The sequence below is a fragment of the Panthera uncia genome, chromosome D2 (genome assembly GCF_023721935.1).
Source record: "Panthera uncia isolate 11264 chromosome D2, Puncia_PCG_1.0, whole genome shotgun sequence".
In the NCBI taxonomy this organism is placed as follows: domain Eukaryota; kingdom Metazoa; phylum Chordata; class Mammalia; order Carnivora; family Felidae; genus Panthera; species Panthera uncia.
The window spans coordinates 55,277,707-55,297,071 of record NC_064818.1 but is presented as its reverse complement, the minus strand read 5'-3'; the positions used below and the strand labels follow the sequence as shown (position 1 = coordinate 55,297,071).

At 53.9% G+C, this 19,365-nt stretch overlaps 1 protein-coding gene across 1 annotated transcript; it reads left to right on the top strand.

The window, feature by feature from the left end:
• Positions 1 to 647: 647 nt before the first annotated feature.
• LOXL4 (lysyl oxidase like 4) lies at positions 648 to 15,559 on the top strand. Its single transcript, XM_049645552.1, has 14 exons — positions 648 to 953; positions 1,493 to 1,671; positions 2,552 to 2,757; positions 4,137 to 4,175; positions 4,320 to 4,539; positions 5,383 to 5,569; positions 5,743 to 5,897; positions 6,610 to 6,777; positions 7,833 to 7,995; positions 10,246 to 10,489; positions 11,572 to 11,687; positions 12,369 to 12,505; positions 12,873 to 12,984; positions 15,320 to 15,559. Exons 1-14 carry the CDS (start codon positions 674 to 676, stop codon positions 15,388 to 15,390), a joined length of 2,277 nt encoding a protein of 758 aa, XP_049501509.1. The 5' UTR covers positions 648 to 673; the 3' UTR covers positions 15,391 to 15,559.
• Positions 15,560 to 19,365: the final 3,806 nt, after the last annotated feature.

The window sequence follows — 19,365 nt, the reverse complement described above, 5'->3', positions numbered from 1 at the left end:
TTGTCACTTTAGTAATAAGGAATTAGGACCTGGAGAATTTGAGACACCTGCTCAAGCCATACAGCAAATGAGTGGTAGAGGCCTGGATCCCCCTCAAATGACTGTTTCCCCTCTAGCATTCCATGTGCCTTCCATGGTGAGGGTGGCCAGGGTGCAAGAGTCGTGCCCCTGGGGTAGCTATTCTGGACCTGAGGGCACCCTGGGGACTCCCCTATGACTCAAAGGGTAGGCCACCCCTTCTACCAACATATAGGACTGTATCGAGAACAGCTAGTTACTGAGTGCTGTGTGGTAGGTTTGTGCTAAGCACTTTACCTACAGTGTTTAACACTCTCAACACTGAGACAAGGATTATTATCCCCACTTTACAGATGAGGAAATTGAGACTCAGTAAGGTTAAACTTCCTCAAGGTCACATGGACAGTGAACAGTGGGTTTAGACCAAGTTGCCTAATCTCAGAGCCCAGACTCCACCGATGCCACAACACACACATGTACATATGCACACACACACTTGGAGGGGCCCTGCCGTCTTTTGTCCCTGACAGCCAGCAGAAGAGGCCTAGGTCAGGGGCAGAGGTGGTGATCACTGTCAGGGGTAGAGGTGGTGATCACTGTCACGTTTACTCATTCCTCAGGTGCCTTGGCCCCAGCTGCCCTTGAAGTCACCACGATGTGGTCCCTACCAGCTGCCCTCTCCCTGCTCATGCTGCTCCTGCTCCTGCTCCAGGCCCCTCCTTGCAGGCTACAGTCACTGGGCACCACGAAGCTACGGCTGGTGGGCCCAGGGAGCAGGCCAGAGGAGGGCCGCCTGGAGGTGCTGTACCAGGGCCAGTGGGGCACTGTGTGTGACGATGACTTCGCTCTCCAGGAGGCCACGGTGGCCTGCCGCCAACTGGGCTTTGAAACAGCCTTGACCTGGGCCCACAGTGCCAAGTATGGCCAAGGGGAGGGTGAGTGCCTGGTGCTGCCCAGCAGGAAGACAAGGAGATGATAGTGGGTTTCTCTCAAAGGCTGAGCATCCTGAGGCTTCAACAGACTCCTACCCATCCTTTAATACCCAGCTCAAATGACCTCGTCCATGAGGTATTTCCTGAGTGCCCTGGCTGCACGAGACCCTTGCTCCGACCCTCCCGCTCTCACCTACAGTGAGGTCACCACCACCACCACCCTACTCCATTCTTACAGAGTGATTGGCACACAGTAGGTGCTCAGCAAATGTTGAGTGAACAAATGGATGGATGAATGGGTGGATAGATCTAATCACTAAACCTACCTGGCATTTTCCAAAAACAGATTCTATAGGACCTGCTGCCAAAAGGAGGCAGCAAGTAGGGCTGTAGATACCAAGATCCCAAGAGAACCAACTCCTCTTCCCCACTTCTACTCAGGCTCTGGAAGAAGACAGTTGATAACTGTGGGGTCCTATGAAGGAGGCACAACCTGTGACTTGCTTCTCTGTCCCTAAGCATCACCTGTCTCCTGCCCACAGGACCCATCTGGCTGGACAATGTGCGCTGTATGGGCACAGAGAGCTCCCTGGACCAGTGCATGTCCAACGGCTGGGGTGTCAGTGACTGCAGTCACTCGGAGGACATTGGGGTGGTGTGTCACCCCCAGCGCCAGCGTGGCTATCTTTCTGAGAGGGTCTCCAATGCCCTTGGACCCCAGGTGAGGAGGCTGTTCAGGCCCTGGCCGGAGCCAAGTGTTGGGTCACGGGATGGGTGATGAACCTGTAGGAAGAGGGAAGGGAAAAGCAGCAGAGTGGGCTGACAAGCGTCCCTGGAACCCCACATCATGTTGGTGGCCCAGAACAGGTGCATAGACAGAGGGCCCAGCTTACAGCAGGGCAGGCTGGGGGTTCAGGCTGGGCCTATTGGGGATCGCTGAAGCTACTCCCCACAAGGGAGGCAGCAGGGATGAGGGGCTGCCTCACCCACAAGGCCCGGCCACAATTGCTGCCTCTTCCCGGCACAAACAACCTCGAGCTAAAAACAGCTCAAGCCAAACAACAGGAGCAGGCAGGGCAGGTCCTGGCTCCTACCCTCCACTGCCAGGCAGCCCCAGTCTAAGGACAGCTGGCCCTGGCCCACAAATGCAGCAGGCCAGGGTGGGGTGGTCCCTATGGTCTGAGTCACCCCAGGGCCAGGGCGGGGGTCCCATGGGCCAAAGATCCTGCTGGGAGTGTCAAACAGCTGGTCCATGCCCATCCTCAGCTCTCCCCAGGGTAACACAGAGAAGGCCCCTCTGTGCCCAGTGGAAGCCTCCCAAACTCCAAGGGGCCTGACCCTGATCCCAGGGGGAGCACAGACCTGCCTGGTTCTCTCTGGAGTTGAGGAGAGGACCGTAGATAAACCAAGGTTCTCTTGTGCTCACTATGTGGCTTCGACAGATGACCTCATCTCTGGGTCTCTGTTTCCTGGTCTGTCCATTGAGAGCCTGGATGGAGTGATCTCTAAGTGCTCTGAGCCCCGGCTCTCCCATGTGAAGACCTTGTAGCAGGCTCAGTGGGCGCAGAAATCCTGGGGCCCACAGTGACTGTACCCTGCAGGGCCGGCGGCTGGAGGAGGTGCGGCTCAAGCCCATTCTCGCCAGCACCAAGCGGCATAGTCTGGTGACCGAAGGAGCAGTGGAGGTGAGGTACGAGGGACACTGGCGGCAGGTGTGTGACCAGGGCTGGACCAGGAACAACAGCAAGGTGGTGTGTGGGATGCTGGGCTTCCCCAGCGAGGCACCTGTCAACAGTCACTACTACAGGTAGGAGGACAGTTGGACGGAGAGCTGAGGGGGTCAGGGGGCTGTGGGGCGGTGGCCGAGTGTGTGCACCCACGTGTGAGCATATGTGTGTGCGTCTGTGCGTGAGAGAGACACGTATGAGTATGTGCGCATGGCTGTGACATGTGGGACCTTGCAGAGTTCAGGGAGTTGGGCAGGGTGGCGTCTGTGGCAGGACATGGCCGTGGGTGTGGGGCTGGGAGGGAAACAGTCCCGGCTGGACTTCCGGGCCTCTCAGAATAATGAGAGGGAGTGTGAGAATGAACTTGAAGAACCTGGGAAGAACCTCGGAACAGAAAAACACTCTACTTGCTAATCGTATGAAAAGAATTGACCGTAGTACAGAAAGCTTCCCAGATGAAAACAACTGAACGCAAACCTGTGTCCCTGCTTAAAAACTGGGCTTGACTGAAGATACTTACGGTGGTGTCCACAAGTATACACAGCTTGAGCTCTGGTCTCCGCTCTGCCAACTCCACGCTGTGGGCCCTCTGTAGGGCCCCCGGGGCCTCGATGAGCCAGTCCACAGGGAATTTCCTCCACTTTGATCTGAGCCAGGCTTTGACTGCTTTGCGTGTGAGCAGGACATGGGGTGGGGCAGCATTTGGGAGAGGAAACATAAAAATACTCTGTCAAAAACGTGACAGAACTGTCACAAGATTGCATCAGCCTCTAAATGGTACCAGCTCTGTGCTAGTGAAAACTAGATGTGTTTCTTGTCAAGGGCAAAAGCCCCCACCCTGCATCCGAGTGGTCGCCCCCTTGCACACCCCCAGTTGGTTTGGTGGCTCTGTCCTGTGTCTCTGTCTTACCTGGGCCTGCTCCCAAAGACCAGGCGCACGTGGCTCCGTCCCTGAGGATGACTGGGATGAGGGCCCCTGACTCCCTACTGCCTGGTAATTGCACCTCTGGGCCTGGCTGACTGGCTCAGCACCCATGAGGAGGAGGGCAGCCCTGATTATAGCCTCTGAGTGGGCAGCCCCCACCACCAAGGTCTCCAGCTTGCACCCGCCCCCCAGGACCTCTCCCCTTTTCTCAGGGTGCTCCCTCAAGGCTCCCCTTCATCTGCATGTGGGGAGAGGGTGAGCTGGGGGCTGCCCACTCAGGGGCGGTCCAGTGCCGAAGAAACCCCCATTGGGGACTAGCCGAGGTACCTTGCTGGGCCCCGCTTTTCTCCCTGGGAAATGGAGATCATCGGTGTCTGCGCAGAGACCCCGTGCCAGGGCTGAAGCTCAGCATTGACATAATGCGGCCAAGTTTACAGACAGAGTTCCAGTGCAAACTCAAGAACAGCTCTGAGGAGCCAGGGCCCAGGGGGTCTCCTGCACCCACTCCATCCCCACCTGTTTTCTCCCACCTAGGAAAATCTGGAATTTGAAGATGAAGGACCCCAAGTCTAGGTGAGGAGCAGCATCCTTAGGGGAGGGTGCAGAGGGGTGTGGCATGAAGGGGAGGGCGTATCCCTTTCCTCCACAGTGCCTTGGCCTCCCTGACTCCTGAGCTCCCTCAACCCCTCCCCACCCTCAGTCTCCCTTGTCTTCCAGGCTGAAGAGCCTGACACAGAAGAATTCCTTCTGGATCCACCAGGTCAACTGCCTGGGGACAGAGCCCCACATGGCCAACTGCCAGGTGCAGGTGGCTCCAGCACGGGGCAAGCTGCATCCAGCCTGCCCGGGTGGCATGCACGCTGTGGTCAGCTGTGTGGCAGGGCCCCGCTTCCGCCCTGCGAAGGCAAAGCCTGGGCGCAAGGAATCCTGGGCAGAGGTGGGTTGGGCTGGGTTTGAGCAGGAGCCGGTGGGGAGGGGCTCTCCAGGGCAGGCCAGAGGGGAGAGGAGGGGAGGGGAGGGGAGGGGAGGCCCGCCCCCACCGAGGAGGCATTGGTGCAGACTGGGAGGAGGACACAGCATGGTAGAAACTTGGGATTTATTTAAAAGGAACCATTTATAACCCGACCATAAATGGAAAGCTGACATCACTTGTCATGAATAGAAGGCAACCATAAAAACAGTAATTACATCGTAGCTAACACCCATTTGAGGCCCTAAGGTATTGAACCTGAGCCTGGCCCTTTGTTATAAAAAGCAACGCCTAAGTGCCGGTGAGGTGTTACAGACATGGCGGCCCCACAGTGGGATGGCCTCCTCCATGAAACAGGAGGGACCGGAGGAGTAACTTCCCCACTGTGTGAGTCAGCTTAATTAATGCCATGCCCCCGCGCAGCTCTCAAATCATCTCATACACCCCTTTGGGAAGCATCGATCTAGTTCAGCCCCAAAGAACAGGGAAGAAGCCAGGGCTGGACAAAAGGAAGGAACAACCCCCCGCCCCCGCCCCAGAGATCAGGAAGGCTTGAGAAGCCCAAGAACCCCAACTCCTAAGGTTCCCTTGTTACTACTACCGCCAGTGTGGTGGTTCTTTGTCATGAAGAAAGAGCACTTGAGAAAAATGGCTTATTGGAGGTAATATCTCTGAGCTGTCAGAGGTGGGACTGGAACTCCCTATCATGGGCTCGCCCAGCTTGAAGGGGCCCGGCCCAGGCCCCCGCCATGGCTCAGCCCCTGCCTGCTGCCCCCTCCTCAGCCTGCCCTGAAGCTAGTTTTCTCGCAGCAGGAGCCGAAGGTGCGCCTCCGCTCTGGGGCCCAGGTGGGTGAAGGCCGGGTGGAGGTGCTCAGGAACCACCAGTGGGGTACAGTCTGTGACCACGGATGGAACCTCATCTCCGCCAGCATTGTGTGTCGTCAGCTTGGCTTTGGCTCTGCTCGGGAGGCCCTCTTTGGGGCGCAGCTGGGCCAAGGTAGGTGAGGAGGCCTGGGGTGGGGCAGGAGGATTTGGATGTGCTGTGGCTCCATCGCTTGGTGTCCAGGGCCCAGGACAGGAAGGTCTGTCTCCCTGTCTATGGAGGGGAAACCACAGGTGTGGGGTTACAGAGATGGGGCCTTGCACAGCACCTCTCCCTCTCCCCCGTAGGACTGGGGCCCATCCACCTGAGTGAGGTGCGCTGCCGGGGGTATGAGCGGACCCTCAGTGACTGCCCCTCCCTGGAAGGGTCCCAGAATGGTTGTCAACACGAGAATGATGCCGCCGTCAGGTGCAACGTCCCTAACATGGGCTTCCAGAATCAGGTGAGCTCAGACTTGGGCATGACCTCAGGCTGGGGGGATGGGAAGCCCTGAGAGAGAGCCCCAGGATACATCAGACCAGTGGGCACTTTCTCAGAGCCAGTCTGTAAAGCCCTCTCCTCGAAGTCTCCTGGCCTGGCCCACATCCCCTCAGAGATGTCCAATGGTGGCGGGCACCCTTGAGGCAGATACGCTGTCCCACCACAGCCTCTCAGGCCCCCGGTGAGGCTGCGAACGAAGGTGGCTAGGACAGAGGGCCGCAGGACTGTCAGTGCTGGGAGAGGCACTGGCAAGGCTGCGTGGGAAGGTCAGAGTTCAAGGGCCCTGCAGACGTGGATGGTGGACAAGTCGCTTGCTCGTGTCTCTGATCATGGCTTTCTTCTGTAAATTGGGGTTAATTATCTCACAGGGTTATTGTGAATGGGACAATAGATATGAAAGCCCTTTGCCATTGGCAAAGCCATCATTAATGGTAGAATTTCAGGTAAGAGGAGCACAAAAACCAGAGCAGGTGAGGCACCTGGAGTCAGGTGTCCCTTGTGGGCAGGGACATCAGACACTAGCAAAACGTCCCCAAGGAACAGAGGAGATGAACCCAGAGGAGTGTCGTGCCCAGGGCTGCACAGCGAGCTAAGCCGGGCAGATCCAGGCTGGCTGTCCTGAGCCCTCTCCTCCCGAGGCCACTGTACTCCTCACACACCTGTGACCCTTGCAGGTGCGCCTGGCCGGTGGGCGCAGCCCTGAGGAGGGTGTGGTGGAGGTGCAGGTAGAGGTGAACGGAGTCCAGCGCTGGGGGGCCGTATGCAGCGATCACTGGGGGCTCAGCGAAGCCATGGTGGCCTGCCGACAGCTCGGCCTGGGTTTTGCCAGCCACGCAATCAAGGTAGGTTCCTGTTGTGCTTCCCAACGTCCTGTGCTACAAGTGCTAACCCTTCCTGCATTCATTCAGTGATGAATTTTTGAGTGAAACTGGGGGGCCGATAGAATGCTGGGCGCCAGGGACAGTGTGGAGAACAAGACGTAGCCCCTGCTTCATGGGACAGTCAGTAAAGTGAGCAAGGCGGTCGCCAGAAAACATTCACACAACAGACACATACTTTTGTATGTTGTCTGTAGGAAAGATGACTGGAAGTTACCGGGAGAAGGTGGGGTGGGGATAAACAGCCCACACAGAGACCCTGTGGCCCACAGAGGCTTGCCCCCATTGGGGAAATCAGGGACCAGGGCCGGAGTGGGGCTATCAAGGGCCAGTGGTGTGATATGTGAGGGAGGTGGCAGGCAAACCGTGAAGTCTACAGTGCACGTTTCTCGAAAATCTCTTCTGTGCTGTGTGGCACACTGTTGGGGTGGAGATCAGCATGGATACAGGAAACCTAACATGGCAGTAGCCCAGCCGAGAAGTCACGCTGGTGTGGCCCAGGCTAGTGGCCGTCCTGGGGGAAATTCAGAGAGATTCGAGAGGCGCCAAGGAAAGAAAATCACAAGGCCGGGGCGCGGCTGCGATGCTACCTCGTCCTCCATTGGGCCCGCCTGGCCGGTGGGGCTGCCTGGTATTCCTCACTTAGAGAACTGGGGCCAACCCTACCCACAGCCGACCGCCCAGGGCGACACGAGGCACAGTTGGAGAAACTGGGCAGGCCACCTGAGTGGGACAGGGGACAGGGCCCCCCTCTCCAATAGCTAAGGGCAGCCGTGTGGAACAGGGTGGGGGCAAGGCCAGTGGCCGAAGAATCTTCCTGCCTCAGTGCAACGGAAGAAACTTCTGCTCTCGGAGGGGTGCACAGTAGCAGGAAGCGTCCCATCCCTGAAGACTTCTGAGCCGAGGCCGGACACAGCTGGGCAGGGGTGGTCCGACAGGGCTCTAGAGCACGAGCATCAGAGGAGAGGCTTCCAAAGCACCCCTCGGCCTCAACCGGGGGCTGCTGGCTGTTTTCTCAGGACACCTGGTACTGGCAGGGGACGCCGGGGGCCGGAGAGGTGGTGATGAGCGGCGTGCGCTGCTCAGGCACAGAGCTTGCCCTGCAGCAGTGCTCGCGGCACGGGCCGGTGCACTGCTCCCACGGTGCGGGGCGCTTCTCGGCCGGAGTTTCCTGCACAGACAGTGAGTAACATTCACAGCGCCGGTGGGACAGTTTGGTGAGCCCGCACCTCCCATGCTCCGGGAGGGCCCGAGAGTTGGTCCCAGCCCCAACCCTGGAAGGGTGGGGGGTAGGAGGGCGGGACTTGGAGCACCGGCTCTGCCATTACCGGCTGTGTGTGGCCAAGTCCCCTGTCACGTGAGGATCCAGCCCTGCCCTGCCCAGCTCGTGGAGTTATTGTGAGGATTAAAACAGAGAATATGAGAAAACCCCAGGATACCCAACAGTGATTTTCAATTTTCCTGTCGTGACCGTTAAAAAAAAAATGAAACAGGATAGAAAACGAGAGAATGTGTCACACTTAGTAAGGGCAGTCATCCTGGGATTATGTACGTGTGCGCTAGGCCACGGCGTAAAATGTATTTCGTGGTGCAGCTTGTAGTAAGAAGAGTCTGAAAGCTGTTGTACGGGGAATGCAACTGTGAGGAGCGTGCACGGCCTAAGGCTCTGCTGTGTGTCCTCCCCCGGAGCTGTGGGGTTTGCCCAACAGGCCCAAGCCCGTTCTGAGGCATCGGTCCGTCCCCCACACCCAGATTCTCAGGGCGGCAGCGTCTGTTTGACATCTGCCAACCAAGCCGATGCCAAGATAACTGTGGCCAGTCCAAAGGCTCAAGCTGGCACCAACGCGTGCAACTACTTGACTTTCTTCCCGGCCAAACTTGCATGCCGAGATAGCCTTGACCTTTGTCAGTGAGCCCTGGGGCTTCCTCTCTGTCCAGTGCACCCTCGCCTGCAATCATGTGGCACCAGAGTGGGCCATCCTAGCACTAAGGCTCACAGCACGTTGGGGGCCTGCTCCCCAGTGTGTCCCCATCCTGGGAACCCTGCACCCCCTCCCTGGTCTACTGCCTGGTGAATGCTTTGGACACTTCACAACAGCTGAGCACAGACAGGCGACCTGCTGCCTGTGGGACCATCCCTATCTCTCCTCCATGGTTTTTCTCACTCCTTTTTTCCCCTTTACCCTCTCTCCTTCTCAGTCTCTCTGAAAGCTCTCCTTCTTTCCCTCAGGAGCACGAGGGTCTGTCAGTGGGCATAGCCTGGCTTTCTCCAAAACACACCACAGGAATTTCAGGAGCATTTAGTGACAGTACAGGCATCATCTGGCAACCCAGCCAGTTCCTGCTGTCACCCTCCGTCCCCCCCCACACACACACACTGAAATAAACCAGCAGCCCCGTCTCACCAGCCTCAGCACCTAGGCTCCGCCAGGGGATGCCTCTACCAAAAATCTAAACTGTAACCCAGCTTTTGCAAGAGCAAGCATTGAGAATGGGCAACTTTTCTCTCTTGATGTTACATGGTAAAAGCTGCAGCTCTCCACATTTCTGTACAGGGAATATGTGGTTTCCAAGGGCGGGGGGTGGGGTGGGTAAGAGCCCCTGTGACAGGAAGGGAACAGGAGAGGCACTGAGCAGCCTTTCCAGCAACGGGGACTTTTATGCACAGAGAAGCACCAGAAATGTCCACGATGCCTCTGAGGAGAGAGCGCGGGATGGCCTGGTATGAATACCCAGGATAGCAATCCTGTTAGAACAGGAGCTCTGGAGGAGGCACAGGCCTAGAACTTCAGCAGAATGGACCAGAATGGCAGAGCTCAGGAGCAGGCCCAGAGATGAACCTTTCCGACCCTCCCTGCCAGTTCCTTGAAGGAACTGAGACCCAGAGGGAGTGACTGAGCTGAGGACGCCAAGCTGGAGGCAGCGGGGCTGAGGAGGGACTGTGAGCCAGGCTACACAAAGGCCCCCGGGAGCTGAGAAGCACCTGACAAAAGAAAGACTAGCTTACATCCACTGCGTGCTTACCCGACAATGACCTAAGCACGTTCCAGGTACTGGCACGATTGGCATTATTATTATCCCTCTCTCATGGATGAGGAAGATGAGAGACAAAAGGTGAAGCAAGTCACAGAGCTACTTAATGGTGCAGTCAGAAATTAAGCAGGATTTGAACCCAGGCAGCCTGGCTCCAAAGCCATCATGCTTAACAGTGACACTGTACCTGCTTCCCAGGCCAAGGCAATAGATCGTTCCTCTATTGCTAGAACTCCCCAGTCTTAACTCCTAAACCTCCCTACTCTTCTGGGTAGAGCTCCACTTTTCTGGTAGCTCCTCCAAGAGCTTGGTTTGGGGGCATGCCTGTCTCCCTATGCCCAAGAGCAAATTGGCCGCCTTCCTACCTTTCGCACGGCGTTGTGCCTCCTGTGGCCCCAGGTGCTCCGGACCTTGTGATGAATGCCCAGCTGGTGCAGGAGACGGCTTACTTGGAGGACCGCCCGCTCAGCCAGCTGTACTGTGCCCACGAAGAGAACTGCCTGTCCCAGTCTGCCGACCTCATGGACTGGCCCTACGGGCACCGGCGCCTCTTGCGCTTCTCCTCACAGATCTACAACCTGGGCCGGGCTGACTTCCGTCCCAAGACAGGCCGCCACAGCTGGATTTGGCACCAGTGCCACAGGTTAGCGCCTGCTCCTGCCTTGGCTCTGGAGGGACAAAAAGCAGAGTCCAGGAACCAAACCAGTCTGGTCTTTCCCTGACCCCACTCACTTTCCCGGAGGGGTGTGCACTCTGGGTTAAGAGCCTTCCTTCCTAGACACCTTACTGGCTTTGCCTCCAGGAGCCACTAGGGAGCCCCAGGAGCATCTACCGGCCCTGCCAGCCGGTCACTCCCTTGCCTGTCCTGGATGTACCCCAGTTGATGGCGCTCAAAGGGTGCGTTTCCCCAGGAACGGCCAGGGGAGCAGTCATTGCCAGCTTAGCTGGTCTCTGTTGGAATATTGGACAATTTCTCTACATTGGACTTTGGGCCTTGTCTTTGAAAACCACATAAGGTGGGGACTCCTAGAAACCTGGAGACCCAAAATAGACATCCCATCCAGGATGCTAGCTCTGCAGAAAAAGTTTGCTGGTTTCTGCCACAGCAGAGCAAGGCCCCCAAAGAAAAGTGTGAACACTGTACTAAAAGGAGACAATGGGCATTCTTTCCTGTCAGGAGTCTCCAGCCCACACAGGACAGACGATGCCTGTAACAAAGGCAGAATGGAAAAATGGTATTTTCTTGTTCAGGACACAGCAGGGTGGGGAAAGCTGAGTGGAAGGGGCAGCGACTTTGGGACTTGGCCTTGCTGAGATAATGAGCACCTTTCCCTGCAGCATGAACACAGCTGTCATTAGAACTGGATTGGAAACAATGGTAGCAATTTGGTCCCAGGCTCACAGGGAGGAGAGTGAGCCCCGCTCCTCAGCGGCTGGGCTCCTAGGCTGGTCCCTCGAAGTGTCCCTTCCTGCTGCCTCCGATCAGGCCTGGTAGCCAGGCACCAGCCTCCCGGAGGCTACCAGGGCAGCACTTACCCTCCTCACCTGGGTTAACGCCCTAGAGGGTGGGGGCAGCTGTGCCTTGCTGCCTGGCGGGGATGACAGGAAAGTAGACCCTGGGTCCCACTAATCTTGGGTTGGAAAGGGAGAAGGGCACTGACCTGCCAGCTCCTCCAGAGAGGACCCTCTCTTGTTCTCAAGCTCACAGCTCTTTCCCTTCCGCAGGCACTACCACAGCATTGAGGTCTTCACCCACTATGACCTACTCACTCTCAATGGCTCCAAGGTGGCTGAGGGGCACAAGGCCAGCTTCTGCCTGGAGGACACAAATTGCCCCACAGGTATATGGTTTCCTGTCAGCATCTCCTCCTTGTGTTCTACTCCTCAGCCCCTTCAGGGTGAGGCTCCCTTCTGCCCTCAGATGAAGCCACCTCAGACACCTGGAGACTCTGGCCTGGCAACAGTCAGCACTCCAGGCAATTCAGAAAGATCGGTTTCTTACCTTCTGACATCTTAGGTGGAAGGTCCACTGCCTCTGCATTCCCGACGCACTTCGTACCGCTTCTAAATACTTAACACTATTTTGGATAGTAGTTGCAGGGCTATTTCACTTGGGCTAAGTTCTTTGAGGGCACAGATCGTCAGATTCCTACTTGCATACCCACAGTTCCCAGCCCTTAAGGACAGCATGGCAAACACTGGCTCTTCAAAGGGTTGGACGATGTATCCTTAGCATGTAGGGCTGGAACCTTCCAACCGTATTTCCTAGGCCAACAGGAATTTCCACTAGAGCATCCAAAGAAATAATCTGCCGTAGATGGAGGTTTGCTAGAGCTGGGTTCATGGTTAGTAGGAAATCTGGCTCTGATAGTCATGCAAGTTATGTAACGGAATCGCAGGTCCCTAATCTGATTGCACTTGAATGGTACGATTGGCGTGAGGATTAAACAGTAACTTGAGCAGAATGCTTGGTCCTGAGCACCTATCACTGCCTCACTAACCGTCAGTGCCATTCCCCACAGGACTGCAGAAGCGCTATGCGTGTGCCAACTTTGGGGAGCAGGGAGTGACTGTCGGCTGCTGGGACACCTACCGGCATGACATTGATTGCCAGTGGGTGGACATCACAGATGTGGGCCCTGGGAATTATATCTTCCAGGTAAGGGGGTTTGGGGATTCCCCACAGGAACTCCATTTCCTGCACATATTCCAGAAGTTTCCTGAGGTCAAATGAAGGAAGAGAGTCTCACAAATAGGGTCTCCAACAGGCCTGGCACTTGAAGGAGCTCTGCTATGGGGAAAGAACACTGAATGAGGATCCAGAGGATCCTAGGTTTGAGTCTTGATTTAATGGACAATGTCAAATAGGAACAAGAGTGCCGGCCTTCTGGGTGACTGTAAGGACGAATGAAGTGAAGAACAGAAATACCCTTTGTGAGATGACAGGAAATATAAAGGATTATTCCAGCCTCCCAACTTCAGAAGCCACATCACCTGCTTTCAACTGTCCCCCTCTCTCACTCCAGGTGGTTGTGAACCCCAAATACGAGGTGGCAGAGTCTGATTTCTCTAACAACATGATGCGGTGCCGCTGCAAGTATGACGGGCACCGGGTCTGGCTGCACAACTGCCACACAGGTAAGTGCGAGCCTGTGTGGGGCCAGCATCTGTGGGCTCGGAGCCAGGGGAGGCTGCATGCATGTCTGTGTGTGACTGGACTGGGCGTGCAGAAGGTCAGGGATGGAATAGAGAGGAGTTTCCTTTGACATCTTCCCAGGTAAATTTCTAGATCCAGCTGGTCCCACCGGCAGCCTCACCCAGTAACTACTTCTGTGTCCCTCTTTGTCCTTAAGGTGGCGTGGATTATAAACTCCGTCCCCCATCTATCCGGGGGTCTTTTCTCTTACTTCAAGTCAAGATTTCTCTTTGCCAGGCCCGTTATTGTTCACTCCCCCATTCACATGGTCTTTCTTAGCTGTCCCCACCTTAAGCTGAATGCCTCACAGGCAAAAGTGGAAGTCCGCCAGCTGGGTTGCTGTCCCCAGCTGTGAGCACAGCATAGGCCACAGGGAATAGGGCTCAGCACACTTGCAACTTTGGTAGAATTGGACAGAGGAAGACGCAATGATTCAGTGGGGGACAGAGTGAGGAGGTGGTTGCTCCCCTGGTCTGTAAAGGAAAGTAGCAATCCATCTTCAAGTTATGACATGCCTATATTTGCTATGGGGTGTTTGCATTCACACCTTTGCACATATGGGGTAAGGTGGGGCAAGACTGGTTTATTCAGTCAGCAAACATTTAAGACCCACTTCTGTGTTGAACACTATGCCAGGCACTAGGAAAATAAATAGAAGTAAAATGTGGAGCTCAGTGGTGAACAGGGTAAGCAGGCATGCAAATGGATAACCCTAATACTGAGTACTCCAAATCAGTATGAACCAATGCTGAGCAAGCATGGAGAGAAAGCAACGACCTGGGGGTGAACAAGTTTTCCCAGAGAAAGTGACATTTGAGCTGGGTTTCAAAAGGAGGGGCAGAAGTCAGGGAAGAAAGGAAGAACTGGAGAAAGAGCATAGGATTTGGCCTCGTTGGATTTGGGGACAAGGCTTCATCGGGATCTAAATCCAAGTCAAGGGGCGCCTGGGTGGCTCAGTCGGTTGAGCGCCCGACTTTGGCTCAGGTCATGATCTCACGGTTTGTGAGTTCGAGCTCCGTGCCGGGCTCTGTGCTGACAGCTCAGAGCCTGGAGCCTGCTTCAAATTCTGTGTACCCCCCTCTCTCCACCCCACCCCTGCTTGGGCTCTCTTTCAAAAATGAATAAACATTAAAAAAAATTAAGTCTAAGTCCACCACTTTCTGTAGAGCTGTAAGACTGAAGGAAAATCTCAACCACAAAAACGTTTTCTTTGTTTTAAAATGGAGCTATATACTTCAAACCCGCTAAAGCTCTTTGTGGGCAGGGTTATGATGGTTCTTGCTAAGAGGACGACTATCCTGTGGGCTTCTGGGAACCACTGACAAATTTCAGTCAAGGGGAGCAAAAAGATCAGATTTATGTTTCAAAAGGTGAGTCTAGCAACAGATGGAAGACAGTAAGAGGAAATAGTCCAAGTATTTGAAATTGTGTGACTGGGTTGATTTTGCTGCCATTAAAGGAGACAGGGACGTGAGAGACATCGGAACTGGAACCTCAGACTGCACAGTGGAGAGCAGGCTGCTGGGGGTCCAGGCGGTGAGGGAGGAAAGAAAAATAGTGCTGTTCTGGCCACTGTGAGGGTCCCTGCAGAAAGCTAGGGCAAACCAGGTAAGAGTACAAAGGTAGTTCATGAAAGGACTATTTATATAGTGTGTGAATAGGACGAAAGAATTAGATGTGAATAGGACTAAGGAAATGAGAGGATAGCAACAGTGGAAAACTGTTAACACCTTTTGGCTTGAAGGGGCACCGGAAGGAGCCAGGAGAAAGCTCGCGCTTGGGGTCAGGGGGAGCTGATGAGGCCATCACCACAGAACAGAGAAGAAATACCCCAGCCTCTCCCACCTGCCATCTGCTGATCTCCTGCTCTTGCTCCCCACTGACCTAAATCAGAGACCAGAGGCTCGGGGCCAGGGTGAGGCAGTTTCCAGGGGCCAATTCTGTAGAGCACAAAAAAATACAAAAAGGGTAGAGAAGGAATCTGGGGATGGAGGACGGGCAAAAAAGAATAACCAGCACAACCCTTTCCACTCAGTAGCCTATCCTTTCTTATGTCCATGAAACTACACGTCAGGGTCTCTTTCTACAAAATGGATTGGTGTTTGTGCCCATGAGTGACCTAATGTAAAGGGTGAGCAGGGCAGAATGTGTGTGCGTGTGTGTGTGTGTGTGTGTGTGTGTGTGTGTGTGAGTGAGTGAGTGAGTGAGTGAAGCTGTTAGGGAGGGAATGAGAGCACGGTAGGGTTGGCTACTTACCTGTTCTTCTTTGGTCCACAGGAGATTCTTACCGAGCTAATGCAGAGCTCTCCCTGGAGCAGGAGCAGCGTCTCAGGAACAACCTCATTTGAGGCCATCACTGCACACTTCCGGCTGCTGCCCACACACCAGATACCTCAGCTTATTGGAGCCATGCCCTTCACAGAGCCCTAACTCAGAAGGAAAGGGGCCAGTGCCAAGTGGCACCAAGAACTGCTCAGGAAGCCCTTCGATGGCAAGATCATCAAACGAAAATGGTACTGCTCCCTCAGGATGACTCTGGGCCTGTCCCGTAAAGGCCTTTGGTCTACGGTCTGTGGCCTCTAGGCTTTGTTCAGATGAGCTGCTCTTCCACAAGGAGACCCCATCTTTCCCGGATCTTGCCCCAGTGTTCTTGGCTCAGGAGCAATCAGTTCCTTAGAGATGGGCTGTGACCCAACCCCCCATTTAAACGGTGCTTTGCAAAAGTCTTGGAGTAGAAGACGAAGGACAGAAATACACAGGAGGCAGGATTAGCTCTGCAAGAAGCTCAAAGCAACACAACTTGTGTCAAAGTCACAACTGGCAGAGAAGTTGATGAATTGAATCCCTTGTTTGATCTGCGCTCATTTAGAACTCACCTGTCATTCTAAGAGTCTGCTCTAGTGCCTTTAGCTTTATCCTACTGCACATATGGGTGTTTCTAATATCCTGGAAGCTTAGGCCTCAGGCATCCCCTTATCTCCTGATGGGCCAACACCACCAATTACTGAGTGCTTGAGAAGGGGCAGGACTTGCAGAAGTGGCCAGATAGGGTCTTCCTACAGAGCAGCAAGAGAAGTCCAAGCAGAAAGGCTGCTGCGATAACATGGACCCCGGCCCCTGCCAGGGCCTCTGCCAAGGAGAAAATATGCCATACACCTGGCAGGCAATCCAATCTCCCTCAAGATCACTGTGCATCTCAGGACTTGCCTCAACTTCAGGTCTCAACCAAGTTTCTGGAGTGAACTTTGCATGGAATAAGTTAGATACACGTTAAGAGATGATCCTTACAGGTCTGATGCCCTAGTGCCAATAAAGGTTGCTCAGTATGGACAGCTACAAAGACAAGACTGGCTATATAACTCTTTGGGGTCCCCAGCCCATGAAATCTAACCTTTTCCACTCTTGCTGAGCTGGTAACTAGTACATGTGGGGCACACATACTACTCACAACAGTCCCACCACACTTCTCTGATATCAGCCTTTGATGTTAGCAGACTATAGTCTGCTTCCCAATTCTCTCCCCAGGCTCAGGGCTGAAACGTGGGCTGGAAAGGTTAAGGGACAAAAGGGAGGAGGCAAGAAGGAAAAGCCCAAGGACCGTAAACTTTTACAACTGAGGCTGCAAAGCTGAAATGAACAGTAGCAGATGGGGCAGATTTACAACAGTACACCCCTCCCCACGGCATGTGAGCTATCCCCTCCCTCCTTACGGGGTAAAAAGGGACATGATCTTGAGCTATCCTCTCTGAATACAAAGAAGTGCTTTCTTCCCCCTTCTCTTCTACCTTCTCCACTCCTTCATCAGGCAAAGGGAGCATTATATCTTGGCATGGCAGTTTAGGTAAACAAGGGAAGGACTGATTTCCTGTTGGATCCAGCAAACCTCTCCCAAACAGTAAAAACATTATACTCGCACATGCAGCTAATGGTCTGTGAAAGAATGTGCAGCTCGTGGGGGAGCGTGTGGCGGCTGATGACTAGACTCAGGCAGGGAGGTACCCACCGCTTCTTCCTGCATCCAGTTGCCGAGAGGGCCAGAAGAAGCGGGCCAGGCAGCCAGCCACTGGCTCCGGTCTCAGTCTTGCTGGCCACATCACACACTTGATAGGTGCAGCCCGTTCTAATTCTTGGAAAAAGCTATACAAGGGTTGTGCTGTTACACCACCGAGTTGAAAGGGAAGGACGTGGGAAGACTGGTGGCTGGCATGGCTTGTAACTAGATGAGGAATGTTAACAGAATACCAACCACCAAATTCCAGACAGAACCAAAAATGTCAGAAGACTTTCACCCCGGCATTCTGTAGTCTGAGAAGCTGAAGTGCCAGGAACCTCGGCTTACTAATTAGAAGCCTAATTTATTTCTATTCCACCAAGACCTTCACTCTATGGGGAGCATGTTAGGACTCAAAGGGGATGTACATTTCTACTACAGATACCAGGTGACACTGGGATTTAGTCATTTAACATGTATGAAGCAACAAAAACACCTAGCAGAGTACATTCATAGTCTTCTGAAATATGTAACAAAGGAGCCAGGGGCAGCTACAGGGTGCTTTCCAGTTGGCTCAGCTTGTGAAGGCATATGGATGGGGCCAAGGATGTGGTTCCCATCTGCACAAGCTCAGTGTAGTCCACGCTGGGCCGTAGCAGGTCCTCTTACCTCCACCCGTACACATCAATGGAAAATATACCTAAAAAGCACACTCTCAGGGCGCCTGGGTGGCTTGTCCAACTTCGACTCAGGTCACGATCTCACAGTTTGTGAGTTCGAGCCCCACATCAGGCTCTCTGCTGTCAGCACAGAGCCCACTTTGGATCCTTCCTTCCTTGGAAGGAAGTTCTGTCCCCCTATCTCTCTGCCCCTCCCTCCCTTGCGCATGCTCGCTCTCTGTCTCTCTCTCAAGAAAAGAACAGCACGTTCTCTACTAATGGTGGAAGCAGCAACACTTCACAGCTTTAGATACCGGCTAAACACAAATCCCTTCTCTGGGTCTAACTATAAGGATAAGTCTGAAAGTCAGAGGTGGCTGATCGCAAGCTGGAAAAAAGCACACGCTACTAGCCACTTAGCAGACAGCATTAGAATGACAACAGTACCTTAAAAGCTAGGAGTAATTAAGAAAACTGGGTAATAAACATGCAGCTCTACGTTACCAACGCCCTTAAAAGCCAAAATGCTATTGGAAAAGGGAAGACAAGTAATAGGGACAATCATCTTTTTTACTGCCCAAGGTCACTCTTAGCCTTGAAGAATCAAAACAGAGCAAAGGTGTACCTCAGAAGTGTACCATTCAGTATGAAGCCTGGCTACGATTCCCTGCCTTTCCTTTCCAGTCTAGCCATGCTGTTTGAACAGACCTGTCTATCTTAAAGAAGTCTGTTGGGTGAAGACAGAGAGCACAAGCCCTGTGGCTACAAGTCAGAGAAGTGCACTGGACCAGATACTAGGACAGAGGATCAAGAGAAGGTTTTATTTAATCCTCTAAACTTGAAAGGGAGGCCCTGAATAGGAACAAGGGACACTTTCAGAACTGACCAAGAATGAGAAAAACAATGCTGAGGAGCTGCAAGAAGCCTCCAAGACCAGAATAGCAGCAGGGATAGTTGGGTCAGGGCTAAGACCCAAGGCCAGTGTCATTTGAGGAACATTTGAACAGAGCCCCCACTCTACCATGTTCTAGGCAGTGCTAATAATCCATCACTGTCATGGGCACCACATACAAATATGAGGCTGCCGCCCTCAATGAAAGCACAATGGGACACTATGTCTTGCTAGCTCAACCTATTAAAGTCTAGCACTCCCAGTTCTTCAGTGCAGAACTTCCTTCCAAAAACAATGAGCGCAGGAATGAGATGGATAAAGCCTGAATTGGCGGCTCAGACTCGTCAGTGTCCTTTAGGAAATTCCTCACTGCCCAGAGGTGTTTGTTTTATTCTGGCAACTCTTCACTGTAATGGATCATCTGGTGTTGCTTGCCAGGTGCCTCTGGCACAGGCTGAGAAGATGATACCAAGAACATGCTGTGTGCCAGAAGCCTTCTGCAGAATGTCAGGTTTGACAGAAATGGGAGAAGGCAAGAGGCTCGGGTGGGCATGTCCAGGGAGGGCAAGAAGGGGAGGGGAGCTACCACATACCCATCCCGAGAGAGGCATTTTTGTAGTATACTCAGGCAGAGAGATAGAGGACCAGCAGTCTACTCAGTGTGGCTCAGTAAAGCCAACAGATCCACTGAACCCAGACACAACTTTATAGGGATGAAGATACGAGGAGAGCTGTTCCCCAGTTTTTTTGTGGGAATGACAAAAGTGACAAATAGCAGTGA